Raw genomic sequence first — 26,410 nt, 5'->3', positions numbered from 1 at the left:
CATAGGTGTAATATCTGTGCAGGAACAGTCCCATAATCTTGACCAAACAATCTGGAAAGGTACCGATAATTCTGAGACCCGCATATTAGATCGCATTTCAGGCTCCAATAACTGTATTTGCCTGGTGCATGATTACTGTGCTAATACAATAATTCTGGCCCCGGTATTTCGGTACCTGCTGCGCTGTGCAACGTGTAATCTGGCCTTTAGTATGGCATTTTTGCACTCATAGAAAGTCTTGAAGTTCGCTTAAAAATGATGAAGCCGCAATCTCGACCGTTCAATATCTCCCCAGCTTATCAGTTTCACTTCCAAAAATAAACTTAGAATTTTGGGAGGGCGAACATGCTCTTTGTGTCTGCCTGGACAAGAAAGTAGCATGCCTTTGTAGCCATTTATGCCTGCAATGGCTTGCCACATGCAGTCATTATTGTGTTTGTTATTAAAGTGTGATTTTAAGTTTTCTTCTCTCCCAAAAATTTCTCCACTGGTTTTCATGTGTATACATAGAGAGTTCCACAGTAGTGTCTGGCCTGTTCTCAGCGGCCTGTGTCTCCAAGGCACTTAGGCAATCCTTGTGACAATTATTACTGCTATTCCTGTAAACCCAAGAAACAAGTTCTACTGCAAACCCACTGAATTGCCAAGGACCCCCTCCTGTAGCTTTGGCTGCCATGTGCTAGTATAGTTGAAGATCAAAGGTTTACTATTTGAGGATGCTTTGGGGTAGAATGTCTAATTCAGGCAACACAATAAACACAATGCGCCAGCAGTATTATCCCTTGAAGAAAACGATGAAGGCTTTATTCACATTAATACAATGTTCACAATAACTATAGTAAGTTTTATGGATATGAGAAAGCATTACCTGGTACACTGTCCCTTCACCGTGCTTCCCAGGGAGGAATGTGCTGTTCTCAGGGATACAGTAGCAGGGACAGTCATGTAACTGTTGCCCAACAGAGCATGTGTTCTTGAGTATTCTCAGCAGCATGATTACATACCTGAGTCAGTCTTTGGTTATTCTAACTTCTATGACTTCTTTCTTGCCAAGCATTGGCAGGGCACCCCTTGGTCCATGGCAGAGTCGTCCAGCGGCTGCGCAGTCTTTGAATCAAGTTGATGTCTCTGTTTACAAGATGGGGTGATTGAGCAGCAGTGGGGAAGGCACATGCACTCTCAATCGTGGCCAGCCACTCAACAGAGGTCTTGCAAAGGCCTATGATCAGGTCGCATTGGTCATTGTTCGCTGAAGAATGGCGTGTACCAATGATGCAGACTCAGAGCCATCAGTTACCGAAGAAAAGTACACAATGTTTATTGCAGCAACAGATACACGAGCCTCACTTGGACATTGGTCACTGAAGAAAGGTGTCCAATGATGTTGCAGTGACTGCTACAAGGCTTCACACAGGCAGTGGATAATGAAGAAAGATGCTTGCTTAAGTCACATGAACTTCCTGTGCCGAAGAAAGACACACAAGTGAATGTAGCAGGTGCATTGTTTCTGCGACCTACGGTCATCAGAGAGCCCAGAAAAAACCCTTTAACAACGTGTCTCTTGATTTAAAGAAATAGTGATGTAATCAATCAGTACTGCTTGGGCCAAGTCCAGAATGCGTGAAAGAGCACGCAGAGAGGGGGTGGATGTGCTCCTGCAAGGCTGTAGTTGCAGAGTGTCAACATAAAGGACATGGAAGATTCCAGAGGACCAGTCAATCTCAGGTTGATGCTGGAGCAAGGAGGTCAAAGGCAAGCTAGCTGTGGGCGGTCCTGTGGGTTCTTAGCTCTGCTGTTTAGGTCTTTGGAATAGGAGATATAAAATCTTTCCTAGTTGTCAGCCACACATCCTGGAGGGAGAAATGGTCATGCAGACAGGGTCGGATTGAAACAGAAAATAAAAGTGGCCCCCATTAGCAAATCAGATAGCTAAAAAAGTAGGCCAAGTTTGCAAATGGGGACAGTTTTGAAAATATAAATACAAGCTGTATAAGTGCCTAGTTATGAGTTTGATGAGGGTGATATTTGTTCTAATAGCAGGGGAATCAACAGTAAAACTGGCCCAGCAGACATCCCAAAAAAAACCTGCCGCAGGCTGATCTGCCTGACCAGTCCTTCGAACACTGGCTATTTGCCCTATAGGCCAACATGACCATGCCTGTAAAAATTAAATGGCTAGTGGCCTGGCGGTAGGCCACTGGTAGGCAAATTCTCCCGAGTAATCCTGGTCCCAGCAGCCCATAGTCTCCAGACACAAAGAAAATGGAGAGGACTTCGGTGAACCGCGACCTAAAGACTCCTGGCCATGTCACAGGTAAGGTGCAATGCCCTGGTCTGCTCAGCAGTGCACCTTTAACTTGGTGCGCTAGGGGCAGACTGGATTGGTGCATCCTATCAGAATAAATGTGCTGCCCCAGTAAAGGTGCAGACTCGTGCCTATTGGGGACAGCGAATCAGTGGAAGGTGTATCGTCTGTTCCAAAACCCGGCTCCACCTTTCACTCGGCGGGCTTGCATATGAGAGGGGAGCAAAGATCCCCCGGCAGGTGGGTCTATTGACTATCGGCAGCCACCAGCATGCCGGTTTCTTGGGGTCAATAATATCCCTTTCACCCACTTTGCCAGGGGTGACACTCTTTGTGGCACACAGGCAGTGTGCTCACTGATATCTCCTTTGCCCCTGTGCTCACTTCTTTAATACGGCGCTGGCTGGGAAGCAAAGTATTTTCCCATTTGTTTGTGGATATGCCGCGTCGAGATTGCACTGATGTTATGTGTGTGCTGGCGCGAGCTGTATTACAGAAGAGGCTGAGCAGGTATCAGAGACACCTTCTGTTATGCCAAATTGCCCCTGGGTGCAATCAGCAGGCTTGCACGCCCATTGCATTCCAACGGCACTTTTGATAATGCAGTCCCTGGCATTAACTTGATGACAACTTGATGGGCTCCTAACCAGTTAGGTGAGCAAATGCACCAAATGGGACCCTGTTCAACTTTTCAGGTGCTGTACTGGGCCTGTTCCCAACTTTGTCTCTACCAAACTCAGAAAGCCCTATTTTTTGCTGCCCTTTCTTAAGTAGGTCATTATGGAGCCTAGGATGTCGGAACCTCGCTTTAGCTCACATGATTTAGTGCTGACTCACTGCCGACTGACTTCCATCCAAGAGCACTGGTAAGACTCCTTTGGGATTCCTGCCTGAGAGAATGGTATTTCCTCTGCGATTGTGATGGAAAAGAAAGATCAGAATGCAAACTCGTGTAAAAGCAAGCCAAAGGAGACTGGAAGAAGGAAGTAGGGAGATGTGTTCCCCAAATAAATATGAAGTGATTTGTTTTTGTTGAATTGTACATTTCGGATATCTGTGATAACTTATACAGTTGCATCACCTAAGTCCTGTTGTGGCCAGTAGCAGCTCCTCCGCTATGGCAGAGGAGCGTCACCTCCCCACCCCGCATCAAAATGGCATGAAAGCAAAAGCAAAACGATAAAAAACATGTTTTATTATTGTATTATTTTTATTTTCCTGCCGAGTCTTTGAGGGGGGCCATGGGGGACGACAGGCGCAGGAGGAGTGGTAGTGCGCTGTGATCAGTGTGCATGACAGTTTTGCCGGCCGTCCCAGGCCGGCCACACCATCATGCGCACTGAAGCTCTCTCCAACTCCAGCTGCAATGCTGGGTTGGGGAGAGCAGGCACAGGCTCCCAGAACCCCTGGGAGCGCAATCCAGAGCGCTCTGGCCAATCCTGGCGCAGCTCTCATGACATCAGAGCATCCTCAGGATTGGCTGCAGTGGAGTCTGGGAGCCTGTGCCTGTGAGAAGAGGAGCAGAAGAGCGCGACGCGTCCGGCTGCAGGTAAGTTAGTTTAAAAAAAAAAAACATTTTTCCCACCCAATTCCCCACCCCCCATCACTCAAACACAACATCACCCGCTGCTGGTTGTGGCACCAAGTCTGCTGAGAACTACACTTTATTGGAGCAACGTTACACAGAGCAGGTAAACTGGGTCCCTGCCCTTTGGTAGCCACATAGAAGTTCCAATATAATGACAGGAATTGTTCTTAGTTATCACATACACTAGCTGCCTGGAATAGGATGTTACCTGAGCCCTGAACATGTCAGCACCATCCCTGGCATGGGTGTCACAGATCAGAGACACCTTGACTACATCATCGCTGCCAGTGACGTGAATGAACATTGGAGTGCATTTTTACAGCATACTCATTTTTTCATTCTTCAGTTTTGTTTTAATCGCTCCTCTCGTTGGACTTCAATCACAAACAGTTTGCTCACCTATATTGCAATTATATGCTGCAAAAAATAGAATTCTTCGGCATAAATTGCAAATCCAGTATCCTGAGAACAAGATTTCACACAAAAGTTCAACATGTGACTGTAGTCAATCCATTGGTATTGAGTTGGAGAGGTCGGTTTGCAGTGGAAGCAGATCTGTGGCATTTGAGAAAATGGATAACTCCTACAATGTTCTAACATTATGGGTAGTTATACACTTTCCCAGTGGTTGTCCAAGCTCATTTGCATACATCCTTACGTATCACAACAGGTGAGAGTGAGTGTACAAATTGGGTATACAAAGAAACAAACGACACCCATTTTTAAGTTACCCCTCCCAGGAAGCACTACGACCTATTGTCTGCTTATAGTGGTCTTAGAGCCCTCCCATTGCTTAGCTTTATTGACACACTCCTGTGTTTGCTGTCTATTTGCAAGCTTTCTTTGTTCTTCTTGTGTTTGCCCCTCCTCTGGAGTGTAGCTTCTTTACCTGTGTCCTTCCAGTGATACCTTTTTTGGGCACCACTTTGCTCTTGCTTGCCCTTGAGCTTCTCCCCCACCTGCTCCGTGTTGCACTCACCCTCGCCGCGTGTCTCCCTTACGTGTTGCTTTCTTGCATGTGTGCTTCTCCCTTGAGTGTTGTTCCTCCCCCGCTCCCTGATCCTTCTTGCGTCCTCCTCCCACCTGCCTGCTCCCCGTAGTTACTACCTCCCCTCCACCTGTGGTCTTTCTCTTAATCTATTTATTTATTTATTTTTGTGGAGGACCAATTAGCAAATTGCTGCTGGTCTGTATGTCTTAAAAGCACTATTGCGCTACTTCTGTTTATATTTTTAAATGTACCGATCCATCTTGGATCGATAAATAATAATGGTGCCCTCATTATGTTCTTAAAAGAGGATCGATAGACCATCTAGAAATGCAGTTACGTTAATAATTTTAGAAGCACACAAAAACAATTATCATTCTTGATTGTAATCAAAGTAATTAATGTGATTTTCTTTCTAAAAACAAAGCTATTCGTCTGAAGCAAGGACCAGATCACTGATGTTCTCCCTTTCGCCACACCATAATATGTTAAATTTATGAATATCTGACATGATTAACTTTAAACTCTGATAATTCTGTCTCTTGTTCCCTTGTCAAAATGAATGTTTAGACATGGGAGTTTCAAAGAAGCACCCATGATACACAAAGTTATTTATTTCAAACACTTTGGGCCCAATTCACAGAACTAACTTAAGACAAAATCCTAAACTTACTACCATTTTGGTATTCACAGAAGGCACTTACTCATTTCGGTATTCACAGAAGTTAGGAGTCCTAACTTTAGGACTCCTAAATGCCTTCTGTGAATTCTGAAAGTCTTAAAGGTAGGATTTTTCTCTGTTTAGGAGTAGTAAAGTTAGGACTCCTAACTTTAGGATGCCTAAATGCCTTCTGTAAATACAGAAAATCTTAAAGTTAGGATTTTTCTCAGTTTAGGAGTAGTAAAGTTAGGAGTCCTAACTTTACTACTCCTAACCTGAGAAAAATCCTAACTTTAAGACTTTCGGTATTCACAGAAGGCATTTAGGAGTCCTAAAGTTAGGACTCCTAACTTCTGTGAATACCGAAATGAGTAAGTGCCTTCTGTGAATACCAAAATGGTAGTAAGTTTAGGATTTTGTCTTAAGTTATTTCTGTGAATCGGGCCCATAGGGCTGGGCTGGGATATAAAAATGAGCCCGGAATGGATATTAGAACATTGGAATGTTGGGAGCTCCATTGAAAACAATGGAGTGCTCCGGGCTTATAATGGCTGGTATAAGCCCGGAGCACCAACATTCGAATGTCTTTGTTCACAGCTCTGGCTGTGAATAAAGGCTTCAGGGAGCCTGAGGGGGATTTGAATCCCCTCGCGCTCCCTAAAGGCTTTGTTTTGTTAGAACATTCTGCCCTCTAGTGGCAGAATGTTCTAATAGCCTTATAGCCCTTCGTAGCAGGGCTATACCGGCTCGGGCCTTTAACGCTGCAGCGGGCCTTTAACAGCCGGTATAGCCCGCGACGGCGGGCTATAAGGCTATATTACAACATGCGAGTGACCTAGTGAAACAAGCAAACTTGACTCTGTCTATGGAGCTTTGAATAGAGGTGATTTTCCCCTAAAGAAATTTTTTACAAAATGGTACAAACACTGCATTGTATAGCATACATGTCAAAATATGATGGCTAAAAATGTGTAGGATTTACAGGCAGTTCTAAAAGGGAACAAATGAAATACTCCTATAGATCATGATGTCCCACATTACCCAGGACTACATTTTTCCAAAGCAGAAAAACAAGTGTGTGAATTAAAAACAAAATGGTGTGCCAAGTATAATAAAAGCTGGATGCACAGCAGGTACACCTTTGTGCCACAGAAGAGGCAGTGCCTATCCCTTACAGTGTTCCCAAATGAGTACAAGAAGATACAAACACCCATACCAAGAGATTAAACACACCTTTTAACCCCTTCTGTGCCACGCCCTTTCCCCCTCCTGTGCCGGGCGTTCCATACGCGGGTGGGGTTCATGACGAGATAGTCTCGTCATGGGCACAGCGCGACCGTGCTCCATGACGAGACTATCTCGTCATGGGCACAGAAGAGGTTAATTTCTGCACCCGAACATAGTGCCTTTCACGGCTCCTTTGCCAGTTAAGAGCGCTGCCTGCCCTGCTGATTACCTGCTGCTTGATGTCCCTGTCTGCCAGAGATGCCACAGAAATTCCCAGAGCACTTCTCAAAAGGCCAGCTTGTCAGGAGTGTTTACAGAGGATCAGCACCTTCAGTGCTATTCAGTGTACCAGGAGACTCGCTGTGTCTGGGCTGCATGCTGCCCTGCCTGTTGATCCTAGTGCTAGTCCAGGGCACATTACTTAATGATGTAGAGGCTCTTTCTTCAGACTTAGAGTTATCCAGTAGGTTACAACAACAGCTATAACTCCAGTGCTAACATTACCCCAACAAGAAAAGTGCAGAATGTAAAATCCACCACAGGCCAGAAACCATAATGCAAAGAAAAATGCAGCACCACTCTCATGCCAAAAACCACATTGTCCAATTGTTTAAATCACTATTGCCATGTAAGAATTCACTGCCTTGTTAAGTACTGCATCATTATCAAGACAGAAAACAAATTTCTAGTAGCGGCTGGCTGGGAAAGGCGGTGGAGAGCCGGGTGTGGCGGCAGGAGGGAGGAGAGAAAATTAAAAAAAGAATTACAAAAAATACCACTTACCTTTTCCCTGGTCGCTCACCTCTCCTCCGTCTTGTTCAGCTTCCTTCTTCCTGCAGTCCCGGCAGCCTGAAGCACCCGGCTCCCGTACTCCCCATAGCCAATCACAATTCTGCAATGCAGAGTTGTGATTGGTCTGAGAGCTGTGGTTCGGTGCTCAGATAGGGACAGGGAGGCTTTGCATGTTCCTCACCGGGCTGTGTAATGCAGCCTTGTGGGAAACATGCTAAGTGTGCATGACTGTTTGATCGGCCTAAGAGGGCCGGCCAAACAGTCTGTGCACTTAGGGAGTGTGCAAACCACTCCTCCTCCTGTGCCATCAGCCCCGCCCTGCTCGTCACACCAGCAAGTAGCCCCAAGGAACTGTGGTCAATGTAGTGGCGACGGCGAGTACGCCTATGCCACGGTGTGTATGGAAAAGTATGTACCGCATTAGCCATCCCTGGACACGTGTTTCGAGGTAGTTGCCTCTCGTCAGCAGGGAGCAGGTAAGTGTAAAGGGGTGCCGCGTGGACTGCCAAAAATTAAAAACAGGTAGAGTACCTCTCATGGCGCGCAGGTGCTGGTCCAAGACTCGTCAGTCCGCTGGCTCAGGGGAGCCGTAATATATCAAGTTTAATTGGCCGCACACTGCTCATCACACCAGCAAGTAGCCCCAAGGAACTGTGGTCAATGTAGTGGTGACGGCGAGTACGCCTATGCCACGGTGTGTATGGAAAAGTATGTACCGCATTAGCCATCCCTGGACACGTGCTGGTGTGACGAGCAGTGTGCGGCCAATTAAACTTGATATATAACGATATGCGTTCCTCTTCCAATAATCTGGACTCGTCCATGAAGCCACCTAGTCCTTGGCGGGTTCTAACCTCACATGCCAAGGGCTCCAAAATAAGGGCAAACAACAGGGGAGATAGAGGACAGCCCTGCCTGGTGCATCATTGAATCGGCCAACTCGCGGAAACGACCCCATTGACCCGGACTTTAGCCTCAGTGGCATTATATAACAGTACCAACCAGTCCCGGAATACTGGGCCAAATCTCAACTTTTCCAGGGCGCATCTCATGAAGGGCCAATGAATCGTATTGAACGCCTTCTCAGCGTCGAGCGAAAGGAGCAGATGGGTGCTATCTCGGCTCTGTACTGTATCCATCCAATTAGCCAGTCGGCTTAGGTTAAAATGTGTAGCACGCTTCGGCATGAAACCCGACTGGTCTCTATGTATCAAGGGAGTGATAACTGTGAGGACACGCATCGCAAGAATTGTGGCTAGAATCTTCGTCTCAATATTAAGCAGAGATATCATCCGGGGGCTTCCCTGTCTTGTGGATCACCACCACAGTGGCCATTCAGAGATCCTCTGGGAGAATCCCTTGCTCTTCTGACGCCTTGAACAGATCAAGCAGGTGTGGTGCCAACAAACTGCTATCTATTTAAAAAATTCTCCTGGAAGACCGTTAGGGTTTTACCTGATATTTGGCGGGCAATGGCCTTGGTCACCTCTTCCAAAGTGAAATCCCCCTCTAGTCCGTCCCTCTCCTCTTGTGAAAGGGAGGGTAGCTCAATTGCATTTAAGTACTGGAGTATTTGTGTCACCTCAGTCTGGGGTTTGGCTGCATATAGGTCAGTATAATATCTTGCAAAAGCCCCTGCTATGGATTCGGGCGTGGTATGTGTGGTACTGCTTAATGGACATTACACATCTCGTCTCCATTTCTTTCCTCTCTAGCCACGCGTAAGTGTATTTTCAAAGTGAGAAAGGAAATTGAACAGTAAAAATATTCAATGGAGGTGTTGAAGCTGATATTATCTAGAAATTTACCCCAAAAAGTGCAAAACACATTGAAACCCCTTTTCTGAAACTAGTTTTGGTTATGAGGTTAGGCTTAAGATGCTATAGCATTATAGCAGGTTATTTACAAATGCCATAGATCTCTGAGTGCACTCCTGGAAATAAATAAAATCGCAAAATAGTACATCTAGAACAAACATAGACTTTTGTCTATTGGCCTAGATTTAATGAGCCTTTGAGACCTAATGTGGTGTGAAGGATTGCTTGTTTTTTGCCAGTTGTAGTGCCAAGGTAAATATTAGTACTTCTGTATTTAGAAACCGGAAAGTATGTTCAGTATGCATTAGGCTAAGTGGATTCAGACAGAATCCCTTTGCTAGCTGGTAAGAAGGTTACTGGGTGTTTGTTGTGGTTTTCCGGTACCATTAGGAATGTTTGATTTGTAGTAAAAGAAATTGGCCGGAGTTTCATACCTATATTTTTGTAGTGCGTCATCAAGCCTGGGAGGCAACATAATGCCACCTCAGTGGTTATCACTAGTAATTAAAAGACTTTAAACTGAACCCTATTTGCTGCGTCCTCCCCAGCTCAGGAGCATGTAGAGGAATTACACCACGCGGAAACTGCTATCAAGCATTATTTTACTATTCAGCATACACTCCCGCACTGTGCATTACATCATGCTTTCCGATAACCAAACCCTAACACGTCTCTGCATATTATGTATTTCCTCTTCAGAGTCCACCTAGAACTACGAGGGTTCTAGAGTGCATATTATCAATATGCTTTATCCCCCCCTTTATTTAATAAAAAGTGGAAGCCATCAGTAAAATCACATTTCCTCAATTAGTCGACGAGGCGCCCGCACTTGTCTGCCGGCTCGGGTGATCCAAGATGATGGAGGTCCAACCTGATTGGACAATGGTGACATAGGCTCAGGTATTTGAGCCAGACCTGCCGGTGGGATCACTTCACGTGTGGTTTCAGGACTCGACAAGTGTAGCTGTAGGTGTTTAAAATGTGGTGTGTCCTGAGTGATGGATTGTCTAGGACGATGTGCTGTCACCATATGTCCCTTGCTCGCCACAACCTAGAAAGAATCAGCGGCAGAAGGAGTGTCTGTTTTTCATCTTCATCTCTGCTTAACCAGTCCCTAGTCTCCTTTGTCAAAGACTGTCTCCTAGGCATGGCGACACTGAAATGCATACGTTTTCATTTTCTTTTTCTGAGTCGCATCAGTGTCTCAAACCTTGTCAGTATTCATTTAATTGTTTTTTTTTACAGAGGTTTGTATAGCGCGAACTTGACCCAAAGGTATCCGGTATCAGAGCGCTTTACACAAGCACCAGTTGCGTTTACACGAGGACACATTCATTTTTGTTAGGCACGGGTAGATTAAATGATTTACCCAGAATCACAAGATGTTGGCGTCCTTGCCGAGAGTCGAACAAGGTTCCCCAGATTTGAGGTTGACCACCGTAGCCTTTAGGCCAACTCCTCTCCCCAATTCATTGATCGAGTAGGGGTCCATTGAGGTCGTTTTGTCCCGATGGCTCTCGCAAATGGCAAGGTAGCTGGATTCTCACCAGTTGTGGAGTGAGGAGGTGAGTAATAGGCCCAGAGGGCCTGGCACATGGCTTGGTTCCGATCCATTCCCTCCTTGGACGCTCATCGAATGACTCTCCTGAGGTTGCCCATGAATCTCTTACTACACATTGGCTTAGGCCAGAGAGGTGTACTCCAATGGTGTTTGAGATTGAGTCGGGCAAGAAATTCTTTGAACTCATTGCTGTTAAAGGGCTGATCCATTGTCAGATTTGAGGATCTTGGAGATACCCCACGTTGCAAAGATGTCATCAAGTCACCAGGGAAAAATGTGAATAATGGTGTGCTGGATCTCACAATAAAGTTAAGATATGCTTCAGCTGTCTTGGATGCCGAACTGTGACAATGTAGTGGCCCTTGTGAAAAGTAATATGCAGGTCTTTGATCCTTCCCCGGCCTGTGCACGCTCTTATAGTTGGAATCTTGCAATCTTCACCTCCTCCTTTCAATATGAGGGGGCATCTTAGCCTTCAGGTTTCCAAAAATTATAAGCCACGCCTGGTGATCCGTGATGACAGTGAATCATTTCCCACACCACAGCTAGACTCTCCTTCTCCTGCTGAGAGTAGGCACATTTGGTTTTAGGCAGACTTCGACTGGCATAGGCTGCAATGTGTCTCTGAGCATTCGGATGGCCATTATTTTGTTGAGCAAGGAGTGTCCCTAACCCTATCGGCTCACATCAACTGTTATTTCGGTATGTAACTCGAGGTCGAAGTAGGCCATTTCAGTTGCATTCTCAATTGCATGTTTAATGTCTTTCAAACTCTGGTTGCATTCTGGAGACCACTGGAACGATACATTTCGCTTTGTCAAGTCTTAGTGGGGCACTCAATATAGCAAAGTTACGAATGGATCTTGAGCTATAACTGGCCATGCCTAGAAAGGATTACAGCATGGTAACATCCTGGGGGCAAGTGGGTGACAGTGCTTGCACCTTGACGGATTCTGAAGTCATACCCCATCAGAGAATATGTGCTCAAAACCTTTAGGTTGTTTTTGTGAAAATCACACAGAGTGAGACCTGCATCAGCAAGTAACTGGCACATTTGGGTAAGGGCTTTGCCATGTTCTTTCTGTGTTCTCCCAAAAACCAGTATGTCATCATTGTAATTGACAGCATGCTCAACAGGTTGGATTACTCTGTGAACAATGTCCCAAAATATCTCAGCAGCCGAAGATACCCCCAAATCAGTCTTTTATATCTGAACAAACCATAATGAGTCGAAAAGGGAGTAATGTACCTGCAGTCCTCCTCTAACTCGAGTTGATGATATTCTTTATTCAGGTCAAGACGAGAAAACTCTTTGGCTCTACTCAAATGCATGATCATATCAGCTATGTGTGGACCAGGGTGTCTCTCCATCTTAATGGCCTTGTTTGGCTGGCGCATATCAACGCAAATGTGAATCGCTCTACTACTGACCTTTTTTAGTACTGCTACTATGGGGTAAACCCATGGTGTGGGGTTAGTGAAACATTCAAATATGTCATGTTTTAAGAGTGCTTCTAACTCTTTCCAGATTCTTGTAGATGAAAAGCAACTCTACAGTGTTACTGAGCAACAGGGTGAATGTCTTCATTGTTATGAAGCTGGACTTTCATTTTCTTGAGTTTCCCCAGGGCATGGACCAACGACATAAACTGGCTCGTGATCTCCGATTGAGTACAGAGGTTGTAGTTAAGGAATATCAACCCCATGTCAGCAGCATTGGCAAAACTGAGCAAATGGTGGCTTGCACGAATGTCTTTTTGTGTCGTATTGTCACTGTGAATGACTCTTGGCTTTTCAATGGATCAGAAGCGGCCTAGGTTTATACCTTTGTGCTTGACGGAGTGAGATGAGGCACAGGGGATAGGCTGTAAACTTTTCCAGGCATTATATTAATTGACTCACCACTGTCTAAAATGAAAGGTATTGGGTGATCGTTCACTTTCAATGTCATTTTGGAACAGTATCCAAATGAAGTTTGATGCTTTGTTTGGTGAGCTTGTTTTGAACTGTAATCTTCTTTACAGGCACATAACCCCACATGTGCATGCTTTTCTTAGGTAGATATCCTCAGCACACATCAATCTTCTTCGCTGGTACATGATAGTGATGTCAAAGAACCTTTGTACGATGAGCTTGATGACGATTCATTTTGTCTGGTTTCTACTTGTTGCAGCTGATGTTGCTTTTTGGTCTTAGGGGCGTGGCGAGAATGCTTCTGGAACGCTCTTGTGTCCATCTTTTCTTGCCATCGTGACATACTTGATTTTCCTTTAGCTCAGCACGCAGCTATGAAATGGTTCTCTTTCCCACAACCTTTGCAGAATTGTCCTATGGCTGGACATTTACCTTCATGAGGAAACGAAAATTCACATTGGAAGCATAGCTTTGTTTTCTTTGAAGACATTGACTTACGTGTATCTTGTTTATGCTTGTGGTTGCTTTTCACAGTCAGTGCTGATTCATTATGTGCTGTTCCTGCTTCCATTTCAGCCGCTTGTTGGTCTGCGTGTTCTTCTGCTCTAGTAGCCATCAGCATTTTCTCTAGACTGAGTGTTTCCCTCAGCATGCGTCTTCTAAACAAATCTGAAAGGCAGTCATCAATGACTGAGGCTCATGGCTTCTTCGTAGGTGAAGTCACAGAACTTGCAATGTTTAATGAGTGCATCAAGTCTTTCAACAACCTCATTCATTGTTTCACCAACCTGTTGTCATGCTTCGTTGAAGATATATCTTTCATAGTGTACATTCAGCATTGGATTGAACTTGGTCTCCCAACATTTCTTTAACTTTTGGTATGATTTTACCTCAGTCGGTGAGATTTTCTTTAGCACTTCTTTCATTCTATCACCTGCAAAGTTTTTCAAATGTTTGATGACCTTCTTGCCATCTTCTTCCTCTAGCGCTTCTATGAAGTCATCAAATGTTTTGATCCACTCAGCCCACCTGGCACCAATGTTCTGATTCTTAGAAGTGTCAAAAGGTGGTGGTGGCCTTAGGAACACAGCTGCATAGCATTTCACGTTCCCTTCTTCTGTCATTGTGTTGGCACGTGCCATTCAGGCGATGACAGTGCAGGCTGGCACCCACAGACAACTTCTGCAATCCAAAGTCATTGGAGAAGTTTGCGTTGCCGTATGCTTCAGTCACTCTTGACAGTTAGTATGTTCTCTTTTTTTCGTACCTTGTTGGCGTTATTGTTATTTCTTGCTTCGTCCTACTAATGGCTCTGTCTATGGAGTGCAGCGCAGCGTCTTTGTCGACCACCTCACTGGCGGTGTAGGCAAGCATTTTGAATATGCTCCTCTGTAAAGCCTTCAATTTCTTCTGCGGACCTGTATGGGCCGGAGCAGGGCTTTGACTCCACATGTGCCGGTCGCAGACCACTCTACATCGATTCTGGGCACACGTGGCATGCATGAGCACTTTACCGTATCGTTACAAAATCTCAGGGAGAGCAGTCTTGTTTTCATGGGCATGTATCCCATACTCGTCGTCAGTTGTAGCATCTTTCCCAGCCCAGGGGCATGCAGATGAACCACGCCACATGGAAGCTGCTATCAAGCTTTACTTTATTATTTTCACACACTGCTCATTACATCATACTTTCAGTTAACCACACCCTAATACCTACCCACTTATTATGTTTTTTCTCTTCAGAGTCCGCTTAAAACCACGATGGTCCTAGAGCGCATAATATCAATATGCTACACCACTGTCACATGTTTATGTTGTCAGCAGAAGTAGTAGGTAATTTGTAACATTAGGTTCCTAGACATTAGTATCTTTTGCTTACAATGCAGCTATAGAGTACTGTCATGAACACAGAGTAAAGGTGGTTGCAGATTGTGCGAGCTCTGCTCACAGGCTCCCCATATGGCTTCAGTCAGCCAGAAGCATGCAGGGTATGAACCAAATTCGCCAAATAGAATTATATAATTGAATCTTAATAAAATCGTCTTGGTTTGATTCTATTCCAGGTCTTTTCTGTAAGAGCCTGCAGCACTAAACATGATAACAATGTGGCCGCCATTTTGAAAATTTTGAAACACTTTCTTTTACTGTCCTTTGTAGTGATGAGCTTTAGATTAAAAAGGAGTCACATTTATCAAATAAGAATGTCCACCTTCTCAGTCAATATTTTCTTATAAAGAAATTCCTCTATTTCCACCCCAGAGCAGAGTATCTTAAACCTTTGATTTCTTTGGGCCCCCACTGAAGCACCACCTGAGGCAATTTGTGAGATTTGAACCTCAAAACAATGCACAAAAATACAGAAGCAAGTATACATCAAACAAGTACACTTATACAAATATGAAAAATTGTATTTATTTCACAGACAAAAATATGGCCAAATCAAAATTTTAATATGAAGGATGGTGCTTTTCTAAATTCAGTATTATTTTTAATAGACAAGGTGGTATGCTAGACCTCAGAATACCACTTTATCCTTTTTGCTTCTAATGCATGATCTGTTTTTAGTTGGCACATACCAGTGCTTCAGTTGAGGTCACCAGTTGTTCAGACTAGATTCTATTTTCTCTACTTGCACTGGTCTCAAAAGTTAAGCTTCTGATATTCACTTCATGTTTAGCCATCATTTTTAAATTTTCACATCAACAGAGCTATTTTAAAACATGTCATTTTTATTTTATGCTGTTTTATATATATATATATATATATATATACTCAGGATTTGCCATTTGCCACTTAATTAGCTGGAGCAACACAAAGCAGCTCATTTTGATGGGAAAGGTTATGACCCTGCATTTTGGTCACAGGGTTGGTACTTGTAAATCATAGCATAGGTGTTTGTAAACCTTATCATACATTATCCATGCTGCTTGCGTTGGTTCTGTGCCTTTTCTATTCTTCACTCCAATCTTCAAGAAAAATCAGAACATGATTATTATAACTGTTTGCGAACGTTATAAAGCGTATTGCCAGTGGTGCTGCTTTCAGAATAGTACTATTTTACATCTGCCCTAGTTGGTGCCCCATTACCCCACATAGGATTATTGTTCACCCTCTGCAATTACCATTTTACTGTACAATTTTGCATATTAGTGAGCTTTGAGCTTGGTATTATGCAGTATGTACATTTATCTATTTCGCATTTGATTTGATCCTGTTTATGTTGTAAATATGTTTAACATATATGAGTTATTGTCCAGTGTGTTGTGTACACACAACCCTTGTCTTTACATGTATTTTATAGTACTATTGATACCTGTGTTATGTTGTACCAGAACTCACCATAGCAGAGTTGTGCAACTGCATGTTTAGCTTCATTTACATCCCTCTAAGTATAGTTTTGTTCAATTAGTTTAATAAAGCTATTTGTACAATTGCTCCAGAATTTTAGCACTAAAACTAAGTGCTGTAGTGGGCATGAAAATCTAGTGGGAGTCAATGGTGGCTGTCGTACAACGAATCTGTGTGGGGGGACAAGAAATTGAGGGCAAAAATATATATTTTTTTAAAACTTACTTGTCACTGCCCCGACGGCCCCCTCAGTGCTTCACTCCCTGTAGTCTCTGGGAAAACATATGCTGCAACTCAATCCAGACGCTGCTCTCATGCTATGAGAGCAGCACCAGGATTGGTCTGAGCGGCCTTGTCTGCCGCTCAGACAGTCTCTGGGAGCCTGTCACAGACACAGCTGGGTTGGAGAAATAGAAGTGCGCATGTCTGTTTAAAGGGCCTAAGACAGCCAGCCAAACTGACATGCGCACTTCTAAGTACCCACCATTCCTCCATGTCATGGTCTGTCCCACACGCCTCAGCCAGAGCCAGTCACAGACAAATAAAATGATATTATTGTTTTAACACCATTTTATTTTTCTGTGGCTGACTGACCAGTGAGGCGATGCTCCTCCGCCATTACGGAGGAGTCGCCACTGGTGGGAGTAACTCCGAATAGCTACATGATAATTAATGACTACCATATGATTTTTAAGATGAAGCAGCTCACTCATACCAGCCCACTTGTTTATTCTTGTATTTTAGGAAATGTATTTATTAAATATCTTTTAACTCCCATTAATGTATATGTTACTTAGTTTTCTAAAGTTTGTTCTGTTCATTATCATGTATATACACACTTTTAATGCTTGGAGTGAACCATGATTGTCAATTTTGTTTTCCCTTTTTTCTGCACTAGCTGAGTTTGGAAGTACTCACTGTGCTTTCATTATAGTTCTGTTTGCCTTCCAATGTAGCTGTACCAATTAATGTGTCCAGAGGAAGGCTGGGGTGATAAATGAATATACACAGCCAAAACATTTTTGGACTTTTTATATCAAGTAGGCTTTAAACCATCTATTTTCCCAATAACCTACCTTTCTGCACAACACACCCACACTGAGCAGAATGTTGCACTTTAAATAGCAAATTTCTCCTACGCCCAAGCCCACTCACAACCAACATTGCATTAGTCTTACTCAGCACAAACTATGGATGTGAAGTGGGTCTAGAAAAAAGATGCTAATGTTTTACCTTTTGAAGAATGTTATAGTTCTGAGCTTGTTGAGTCCTCAACATATGTTTACAGGGCTCGTCGCTACTCGCAATGCATTATGCCCTCTTTTGTTTCTTTAAATTTACCAATACCAACTAAACTTGATTCAATCTCTGGAAGTCAGTGGCAGTGCCCTTGCCTCCTTTGTTAAAGTCCGAACGATCAGAGGCCTCAAATAAGTAGCTGTTCCAAATTATTTGGTCTTTCAAGCCACAGATTTTGAAATCAGTATTTGTAACATTACAATGGGAGTGCAGGTTAGCATTTGTTATCAAAAGAAGCCCTGTTTCAGGACAAGATAACTAACCCACAAGGATGGAATGCTAGAGATTACATTTTTGTTTTAGGAATGGCCTGCTTTTATCAGTAAGCAAGGTCAACCAAGGTGATATTGTAGCCAGGAAAATGCTAAAATATAAAGTACGTCATACCATACTGTGTGCCTCAGGGTCATGGAATTTAAAATGGGGCAGAATTGAAATGTTCTTCAAAACATAAAACACTGAAATGATGTATAACATTTAATTGTTCTCCAGTTTGTCTTATGGCTTCTTTTTTTCCGTAAGAAAGGAATATCCAGTGAAGAAAAGCACATCTTTAAACTTTTTTTGGTTCTAAACTACAAAGTGCATACTAAGAGTATTTACTTTTCCCTAATGTATAATGTTAAAGAGATCACATCCATTTTTAAGCCAGACATAGGGATTATAAAACAGTGCATTGGGTGAGGGTAATGAAACAAATTGTGAAATATTTTATTTTTGAGAAAATTCTTGTTTAACATGTGTAAGAACAGTATAGGTAAACTAAAACAGCAAAGGTGTTCTCTCTAACTTAATGAATGCAGTCCTGTAGTGTGACCACTGTACATTGGTCTTATAGTTGTTATGATTTTGACTTCTTTTATTCTAGGATTTCATAGAACAGTGGCCATTGCGGACTCCAACTACAACTGGTTTTATGGACCAGAGAGTCAGTTGGTGTTCCTCGACAAATTTGTGATGCGAAACGGCAGTGGGAACTGGCTTGCGGAGCAGATAAGGAAGAACCGAGTGGTGGAAGGACCTGGGACTCCAGCCAAGGGACAACGGTGGTCCACCCTACACACAGAATTTATTTGGTATTACTCGAATGGGCATATGCTGGGGAGACGAGGAGACATCTGTCTTGGATTCTGCATGTACACTACTTTAGTGGATATATGTGGTTTTCTCATACTGCTAACTCAGCAAAAGCTGCGTATGGAATCAGTACTGCAGCATCAATAGTAATTTGTTGTGGCCTTAACAGAACAAGCGTTTTGCACAATATGATTTTACAGTACAGTCCCAAATTAATGATAAGCTTTTTTACTCAGGGCCTCATGACAAGTGCCCCATATAATTCTAGAATGGGATTTACCATGCCACATGGAGGCACTGCGTGGCTTGGTAAATCTGGTGTAATGCAAGACAGCGCAAGTCGCTGCCTTGCGTTACATTGCTCCATTAAAGAGTTGCATGGGTGGAGTGTGGGTGTTTACATACATCCACCTATGTATTCTGAAGCATTCACAGATTTACTAACATTGTTAGAGCTGAGAATGTGTCAGAATTGTACGCCTTCCCCCATAGAGGCGCAAGAAGGAGAAATATTGTTATTTCTCCCCGTTGTTTCCTCTTTCTAAGTGTGCTGCATACAGCAGCACACTTAGAAAGAGAAAATTGATGCAAGGGTGCCTGCTTTGCCGCTAGACTGTACTACGTGTGCAAGCACAGGGAGAGGACAGGAATGCGTCATATCATGATAGATATGGAACATTCCTGCCCTGTCCCAAAGGTGTTTTGCTGCATTGCGTTGCATGAAATATCATAAATCTGGGCCCAGGTCTGATAACATCTGCAGCTGCCCACCCCAGATAAATTTCAGCAACTCAAACCTATAAACTGAAATTTACCGGGGAAAAACGCTCAGAATATATGGGGACATGCATATTTTAGTTCAGTAAGCATGAATATCCGCATGTTATACCTCATTTCGCATGCAAAGCCTGTAGAAGGCGATAGTTATCGCGTATGAAAAAATGTGAACACTTCAATATCGTCCCCAACCATTCATGCGCATCATGCGCACTTACATAGTGCCCACCACTCCTCCCCCAGCTCTGAGAGCAGAGGAGATCTGCCCGCCCTGCCAAGATGCTGCAGCAGGAACAAATAAAATGATATTAACGTTGAGTTATTATCATTTTATTTTTCATGTTTTTTCACTGAGAAAAGCAGTGGGACAACGCTCCTCTGCCTTAGTGGAGGAACCGCTACTGCCTGTTAATAGGATTATTTAAGCAATATGCCCATCATTGTAGTGCATGTGGCTAAACATGGGCTTAGAGGTAATGCTAATTAACCGTCCATCGCCGCCTGCTCTAGGGGGCATATGTTTCAAGCCCTTTTCCCGTTCGCAAACGGGACGATTCTCAGAATCGGCCCGTTTGCGAACGGATAAAGGCCTTTTGGGATGTATCATCCCAAAAGGACATCGCAAATTAGAGAATCGCAAAATTTGCGATTCTCTATTTTGCGATTGCATTTAAGGAATTGCAAATTGGGATTCCTTCAATGCGATGTAAGAAGCACCCAAGTTGTGTGATTTCTCCTTAAGAAATCGCAAATCACCACCAACTTCAAGTTGGTGGTAATTTGCGATTTCTTTGAAAAATGCACTTTTTGGCATTTTTCAAAGTGCCATGTGGCGCACATACATGCCTTTAGGGCATGTATGTTCGCCACATGCGCACACATGCTCATTTCAGGGGTGCATCAGGGTGTCCTTATGACACCCTTGCACCCTTGAAATTATTCTCAATTTGCGATTCTCTAATTGCGAATCGCTAATTGAGAATGTCTTCCCATTCATTCCTATGGGCCTCCTGGCCCATAGGAATGAATGGGAAGGTATTCCTTAATTGCGATTCGCAATTTTCTAATCGCAATTAAGGAATGCCAAGGAATCGCTAACAATTTGCGAATTTTTACTTACATCTCGTCAGCTATTCCCAAATAGCGATTCTCAAAAAATCGCTATTTGAGAATCGCAAATAGAGAATTTGATATATATGCCCCTAAGTGACCAAATAAGGAATGGGCTACATAAAATATGACTAGTCTCTTGATTGCTAATGATTTTTCTTCTAATCACTTGTTTACTAGTGTTGTTGGCCATGGTACCATATTTATTGTCATCAATGAAGATAGGGTGTTGGTTTGGGATTGCCTTGTACTTTTTCTTCTAGACAGCTTTATGAGGGCTATCTTCATTTTATTTTGTTCCCAGAGTGGGTGCACCACTAAAGACACAAGGATATTCATATCCCGGGGTATATATTCCTCCACAATCCCTGGTGATATGTGCAATTCTCGCTAGGCCCCCACAAACGCGGCTATGACACACCTCTGTACACTTCTGTGAAGGGACTTTTAGTTCTGTCAAGGGACTACAAATCATACATCTAAAATGGTATGTTATGGTATTGGATTTAAATAGAACATTTCTGCCATGAACTCTTGTCACTCTGGGTTTACGGGAGTGTAGATTTTCCCACAGCTCTGGCTGCTTTGGGTTATGCGTGGCTTTGCAGCCTTTTGCTTGTGTTGATTGTGTCTTGCTTCTATAATACAGAATCTCAAACACTGGGGCCTGATTGCAGAGGTAGGTCTGAAGCATGGATTGAATGTTGTGTTTGTGGTGTTGGATGTGTCACTTGCAGTGATCTTGGTTGTGAGTGATTGTGGTAAGTTGACAGCCCTGACGATCAAAGGTATCATTTTTGTGATTATTGATTAACATATGGGCAGAGAAGAGTAACAAGTGTGGTAAGTGTAGTGTTTTGGTTGCATGCATGTGCGGTGTTCATCTTTGGTATGACAATTTATTCTGAGGTAGAGTGATGCAGTGTTGTGGTCAACCTTTAAGTGCATTTATGGAACGAACAGCATGTTGTATGATGGACCATCTTAATGCGTTAGCCCTTTAAATGTAGTTTTCTTGCATTTATTTTCATAGTAGGTGCTGTCTTGTTTCTTATCCTTTTCTTCTTATTTTGCAGGTATGATGCAACGTTACAATCCAGGCCACCACCAGATTTTGGAATCCCAAGGTTACATTATTTTGAGGACTGGGGAGTTGTGACCTATGGAAGTGCTTTACCTGCAGAAGTCAACAGACCTTTTCTTTCGTTCAAATCAGGAAAGCTAGGAGGACGTGCAATATACGACATTGTGCATCAAAACAAATACTCTGAGTGGGTCAAGGGCTGGAGAAACTTTAATGCAGGCCATGAGCACCCTGACCAGAACTCATTTACATTTGCTCCGAATGGAGTGCCTTTCATAACTGAAGCTCTGTACGGTCCAAAGTACACATTTTTGAACAATGCACTGATGTTTTCCCCAGCCGTATCAAAGACCTGCTTCTCCCCATGGGAAGGGCAAATTACAGAAGACTGCTCATCAAAGTGGTTAAAGTACAAATATGGGTTGGCAGCCAACTGTCAAGGGAAAGTGGTTGCAGCTGCAGAGAAAAGTGGTGTAGTTTTCATCAGGGGAGAAGGAGTTGGAGCATACAGCCCTGAGCTCAAAATCAAAAACATCCAAAGAAACCTTGTGCTCCTCCATCCTCAGCTCCTCCTTCTGGTGGACCAAATCCACCTGGAACATGGTAGCCCTATTGAAGCGAGTGCTAGCTTCTTCCACAATGTGGACATGCCATTTGAGGAAGCGTCTATAGATGGGGTGCACGGCGCCTTTGTTCGGCACAGAGATGGGCTGTATAAAATGTTCTGGATGGATGATACCGGACAGAGTGAAAAGGCTGTTATTGCATCAATACCATATCCACGTGGTTACCCGTACAATGGCACAAATTATGTCAACGTTACCACCCGTCTCAGAAAACCTGTTACGAGGGCTGTGTACCTCTTTATAGGTCCTTCTGTGGATGTGGAGAGCTTCACTGTCAGTGGAGACTACCAGCAAGTTGATGTGTTCTTAGCAACTAGTGAGCATGCTTATGCAGCTTACCTCTTTACAGGAGAAACCCCAAGCCAGTCGATATTTGCGGAGGTTAACGCTGACCGCCAGAAGATATTGTTTGATAAAACCTCAGCCATCGCACACTCACCTGTGGCACCTGTGAAGGATTATGGTAGAATTGTGGATCAGAAACTACAGCACTTCAAGCCAGTTTTCCAGCAGATGGAAAAGCATATCTTGTCCAATGTGGGTAATACGGATGGTTTTAGAAAGATGGCAGAGCGCCTACTGAGGTTTTCAGACAAAAGGAACACAGAGGAAGCCATCGAGAAGATGTTTGACATTTCTCAGCAGCATCAGAAACAGCAAGGCAAAACCAAAAAGAGTAGGAAAGGAGCCCGAGGCAATAAGTTTGTCAATGCAGGCGCTGCCCTTTTTGCACAAATCGAGGTGAATGAGCAGAAAACACGACAGAAGGCCATGGCAATGGCCTTGGGCGAGCAGCCCGTCAATGAAGAGGAGGAGATGCAAGACTTGTTAGATTTTGTAGATGTTCCGAATGTAAAACACAAAAACATTGCTTCTTTTAGAATAGGCAGGCAAGGATCAGCACAGATGGAGACGCCGGCTCGAAGTAGTGTTCCTTCGATGTCCGCGTCTTACACCAGACTCTTCCTAATTCTGAACATTGCCATTTTCATCATTTTACTAGTTTTACAACTGACTCGGTTCCAAAAAGCCAAGCGCCTGAATGGTCAAAGGAGCCTCTACGCTATCCTTCTCGCTGACTGTTGTGTACTGTTGTGGTTGTACTCCTCATGCTCGCAGTCGCGATGTTAGCAACTGACAATTTTCACTCGAATGGTCGACATTTCTACATGTCAATGCAAACATTTTTAAACGGGGCAGGTCCGAAATATAGTTGTGTTCATATTTTAATAATTCATTGCTGTAATGTGCTGTGATCACAAAAAAATACAAAATATTAAGATTGTCGCAAGAGAGCCACAAATGGGTGACCAAGATTTCTTGAAAGAGCACAATTTATAACACTCATCAGTGCACTGAGTTAAGTAGTCATTTTGAAAAACAATGTTTGTGCTGGTTGAAATCTTTCTCCTGGTTTCTTTTCTCTTTTTGTCTACTGGGAGAGCAAGCCAAGTGCAGACAGTGAGGCTTACAATCTGTTCTAACCTTAAAAGTGGCATGGGTATTTTTGGTTCATTCTCCCCTTTTCTTGCACTGCTGGAATTTTAAACAAAATTCTGGCCATCTGGATCAAAGCTATTGACGTAAATCTGACGTCTTATCCGACAGTTTGATTGAAGTTCCATGGAGCCGTTAAACCAATTACAGGATTGCCGTAGGAATTTCAGGTCAACCGTCCTTCTTCATAGGTCTGCAGTAAACGCTGCTGCAACATGCGATTTCTCATAAATTATGTAGCCGCACAGAAAAACCCTGAATCAGTGTTTTTATGATCTTTAAATAAAAGGGACAGGGGCCAGATGTATCAAGGGGTTTTACCCATTCTGTGTCTATGGGAAAATGCTTTAGTACAAATGGACCTATGTGAGTACAACTGATGCTACAACCACTAAAGTCAAGTGGTACATTAAACTTTGACAGTAAGCTATGTAGGCATGCATGTTGTTCAGCCTCTGATACCATCTCAATCCACTATGGCCATTGTTACGAGTACCCTCTGAGTTCCAGTGGGGCGTACTTATGAAATCCTTCAGTACCTCAACACTTCAGGGGAAGGTTGAGGCATAAATTAGGAATTACTAGGTGAATCAGATCCGGAATTACTGATTCCCCTGGCAATTCCCATTTCTTAGTGGACACACAGGGTCCAACTTTAAATAGGCTGGATTGTTCCCGCCCCAGAATTACCGGTAGCCATAGTATTGACAACTCCATGAATTGAAAAATAACAGCCTAGAAGTACTTGAATTCACTGCGAGCGAGTCCAATACATGATTCTCTATGCACATTCAAAATGTGTGTATGTACAGTATTGTTTATTAAAAGAGCATTCAAAGCTCACATGTTGTGAAATAATAAAATTGCATTTTCATTTCTTCGTTTAAACTTTTTTTATTCATTGGTTTAAATGTGCCTTGATTTTACATTGTACTGGCTTCTTTTTAAAGGCATGTGTGTGTTTGTGGTTAACATTGCGTGTGTTATCCTATAATGACTTCTACAACTGAGCCCCATAACCAGTGGCGACATTTCCCTGAAATTAATAAAGGCATCAGAAGTCACATCACATAACACTTTATACCAGCTAACATTACAGGAAGTGAAACCACCAAGATGTGGATTGATTTTTATCAGTCTTTATACATAATCCTTGATCGGCAACACAGACACAATTGATCCGCTAATAACACAGGCAGCATCTAAAGGCAATCTAGCATACAGTGTCCACAATTCACAATGGTTAAATCACATGGTCCACGAGGTTTTTCACAGGGCTATGTTCCGTCCCTTCTTTGGCACCATAATGTGTGCATATTTGCATGGCAACAGCGGCAGCAGATGTTCACATGGTGGAACACAACCGGTAAGACATCTCGTAAGACCGGAGGTGGCCTAAGGGCTAGAGCGGTTGACCTCGAAGTTGGGGAACCGGGTTTGGGTCTTGGAAGAAATGCTCAACTTCCTGTGATTCTGGGCAAATAACAATCTCCCCGTGCCTAATAAAATGAATGTGTCCATCTGTAACACAACTGGTGCTCATGTGAAGCGCTCTAATTCCTTTGGGTCGAGTTTGCGCTATATAAAACTATCACCCCCAAAAAAGAGAACTATGGCTCCAAGTTTCTGGCTTTGCCTCACTGGCTCTTCTTCCGCATATAGCTCCTTTTTTATATCCAGAGCTGACTGTACCACATTTGCCCTCTACGCAAAGTGCTTACGTCACTTCTGGTGCTTGTCTTGTGCAACTACTTTTCAACTGTGGCCTGAAATTAAGACCCACTTTTACTGGTATGGCTCTTCAAAGAAAAGGCTATTTTGAGTTTGAAGGCAGTGTCATTCTCCCAATCCTTGTGTGAACCAGGTCTTTCTCACAACCAGTTTATTTGACTAGGATCCAGGAGGCATTGCTTGAGAAGCCTGTCTGTGAACAAGACTCTAAGGGGCATACTAGCAAGGAATTGCGATATTTATCGCAAACGCGCTTAGCGAGTTTATTGTTGTCGCTGCCTATCGCTGGATATGTTAGCGGGGAAGACATGCTATTAGCAACGTTTATCTCCATTGTGCTAATATATTCAGCGATAGCGGCAAAATTTCTGAATATCGCTGGAAATCCAGCGATATTCACGCATTAACGCCAGTGGGGACTTGACCTGACAATCCACCTCCCATTGATGACACAGGTAAGTAATGTTTTGAGCAGGTGTTAGCCTCTGGCGATAATCGCGCTTAGCGCAACTTTTTTTATCGCACAGCCTGTGTTGCTAATAGGCGATAGCTGTGTTAGCAACTGCTTTCAGTCGCTAACAGTTTGGGTACGCCCACTTTGCATGTCATTAGCGATCAATATCGCTGACATGCAAAGCGGCCCCAAACCGGTCGCTATCGCCTGAAAGCTGGCGCTAACTGCTGTTAGTGACAGCTTGCTAATAGGGCGATAAAAAAATCGCCGCTTTAGCGGCAAAAAGTGAAGCAAAGTGGCGATGAAGCCCTTGCTAATATGCCCCTATATGAGGTGGGCAAGCAATGGGTTTGGGGTACAGGGTACGTTGTTGCATTTGTGATGGAGTAACTCTAATCCGGTCCCTAGACCTTTTTGTACTCTTAATAATAACACAATCAATTACAGGTTTATCAATTTAGGCTTGAGGCCAAGTGGTGCAAAAAGGGAGTCCTCTTGCACGCTACCTAGGGGGTCCACTATACTGAAAGTTCTGTCAAGAGAGTAAAAGGGCT

The 26,410-nt window shown here is 43.5% G+C and overlaps 1 protein-coding gene across 2 annotated transcripts in view; it reads left to right on the top strand.

Annotated features, from left to right (window-relative positions):
- The window catches only part of DSE (dermatan sulfate epimerase), a 335,009-nt gene extending 310,450 nt beyond the window's left edge, over positions 1 to 24,559 (top strand). For both annotated transcript variants that reach the window (XM_085612171.1, XM_085612170.1), the window contains exons 5-6: positions 18,369 to 18,576; positions 21,541 to 24,559. In XM_085612171.1, the coding sequence (XP_085468297.1) occupies positions 18,369 to 18,576; positions 21,541 to 23,305 (1,973 nt within the window). In that variant the 3' untranslated portion in view covers positions 23,306 to 24,559. The remainder of the gene's footprint in view (positions 1 to 18,368; positions 18,577 to 21,540) is intronic.
- Positions 24,560 to 26,410: the final 1,851 nt, after the last annotated feature.

This window comes from Triturus cristatus, chromosome 6, assembly GCF_964204655.1.
Source record: "Triturus cristatus chromosome 6, aTriCri1.1, whole genome shotgun sequence".
NCBI lineage: Eukaryota > Metazoa > Chordata > Amphibia > Caudata > Salamandridae > Triturus > Triturus cristatus.
Note: the sequence above shows the minus strand (reverse complement) of the source record. Positions and strands in the feature narration are given on the sequence as shown.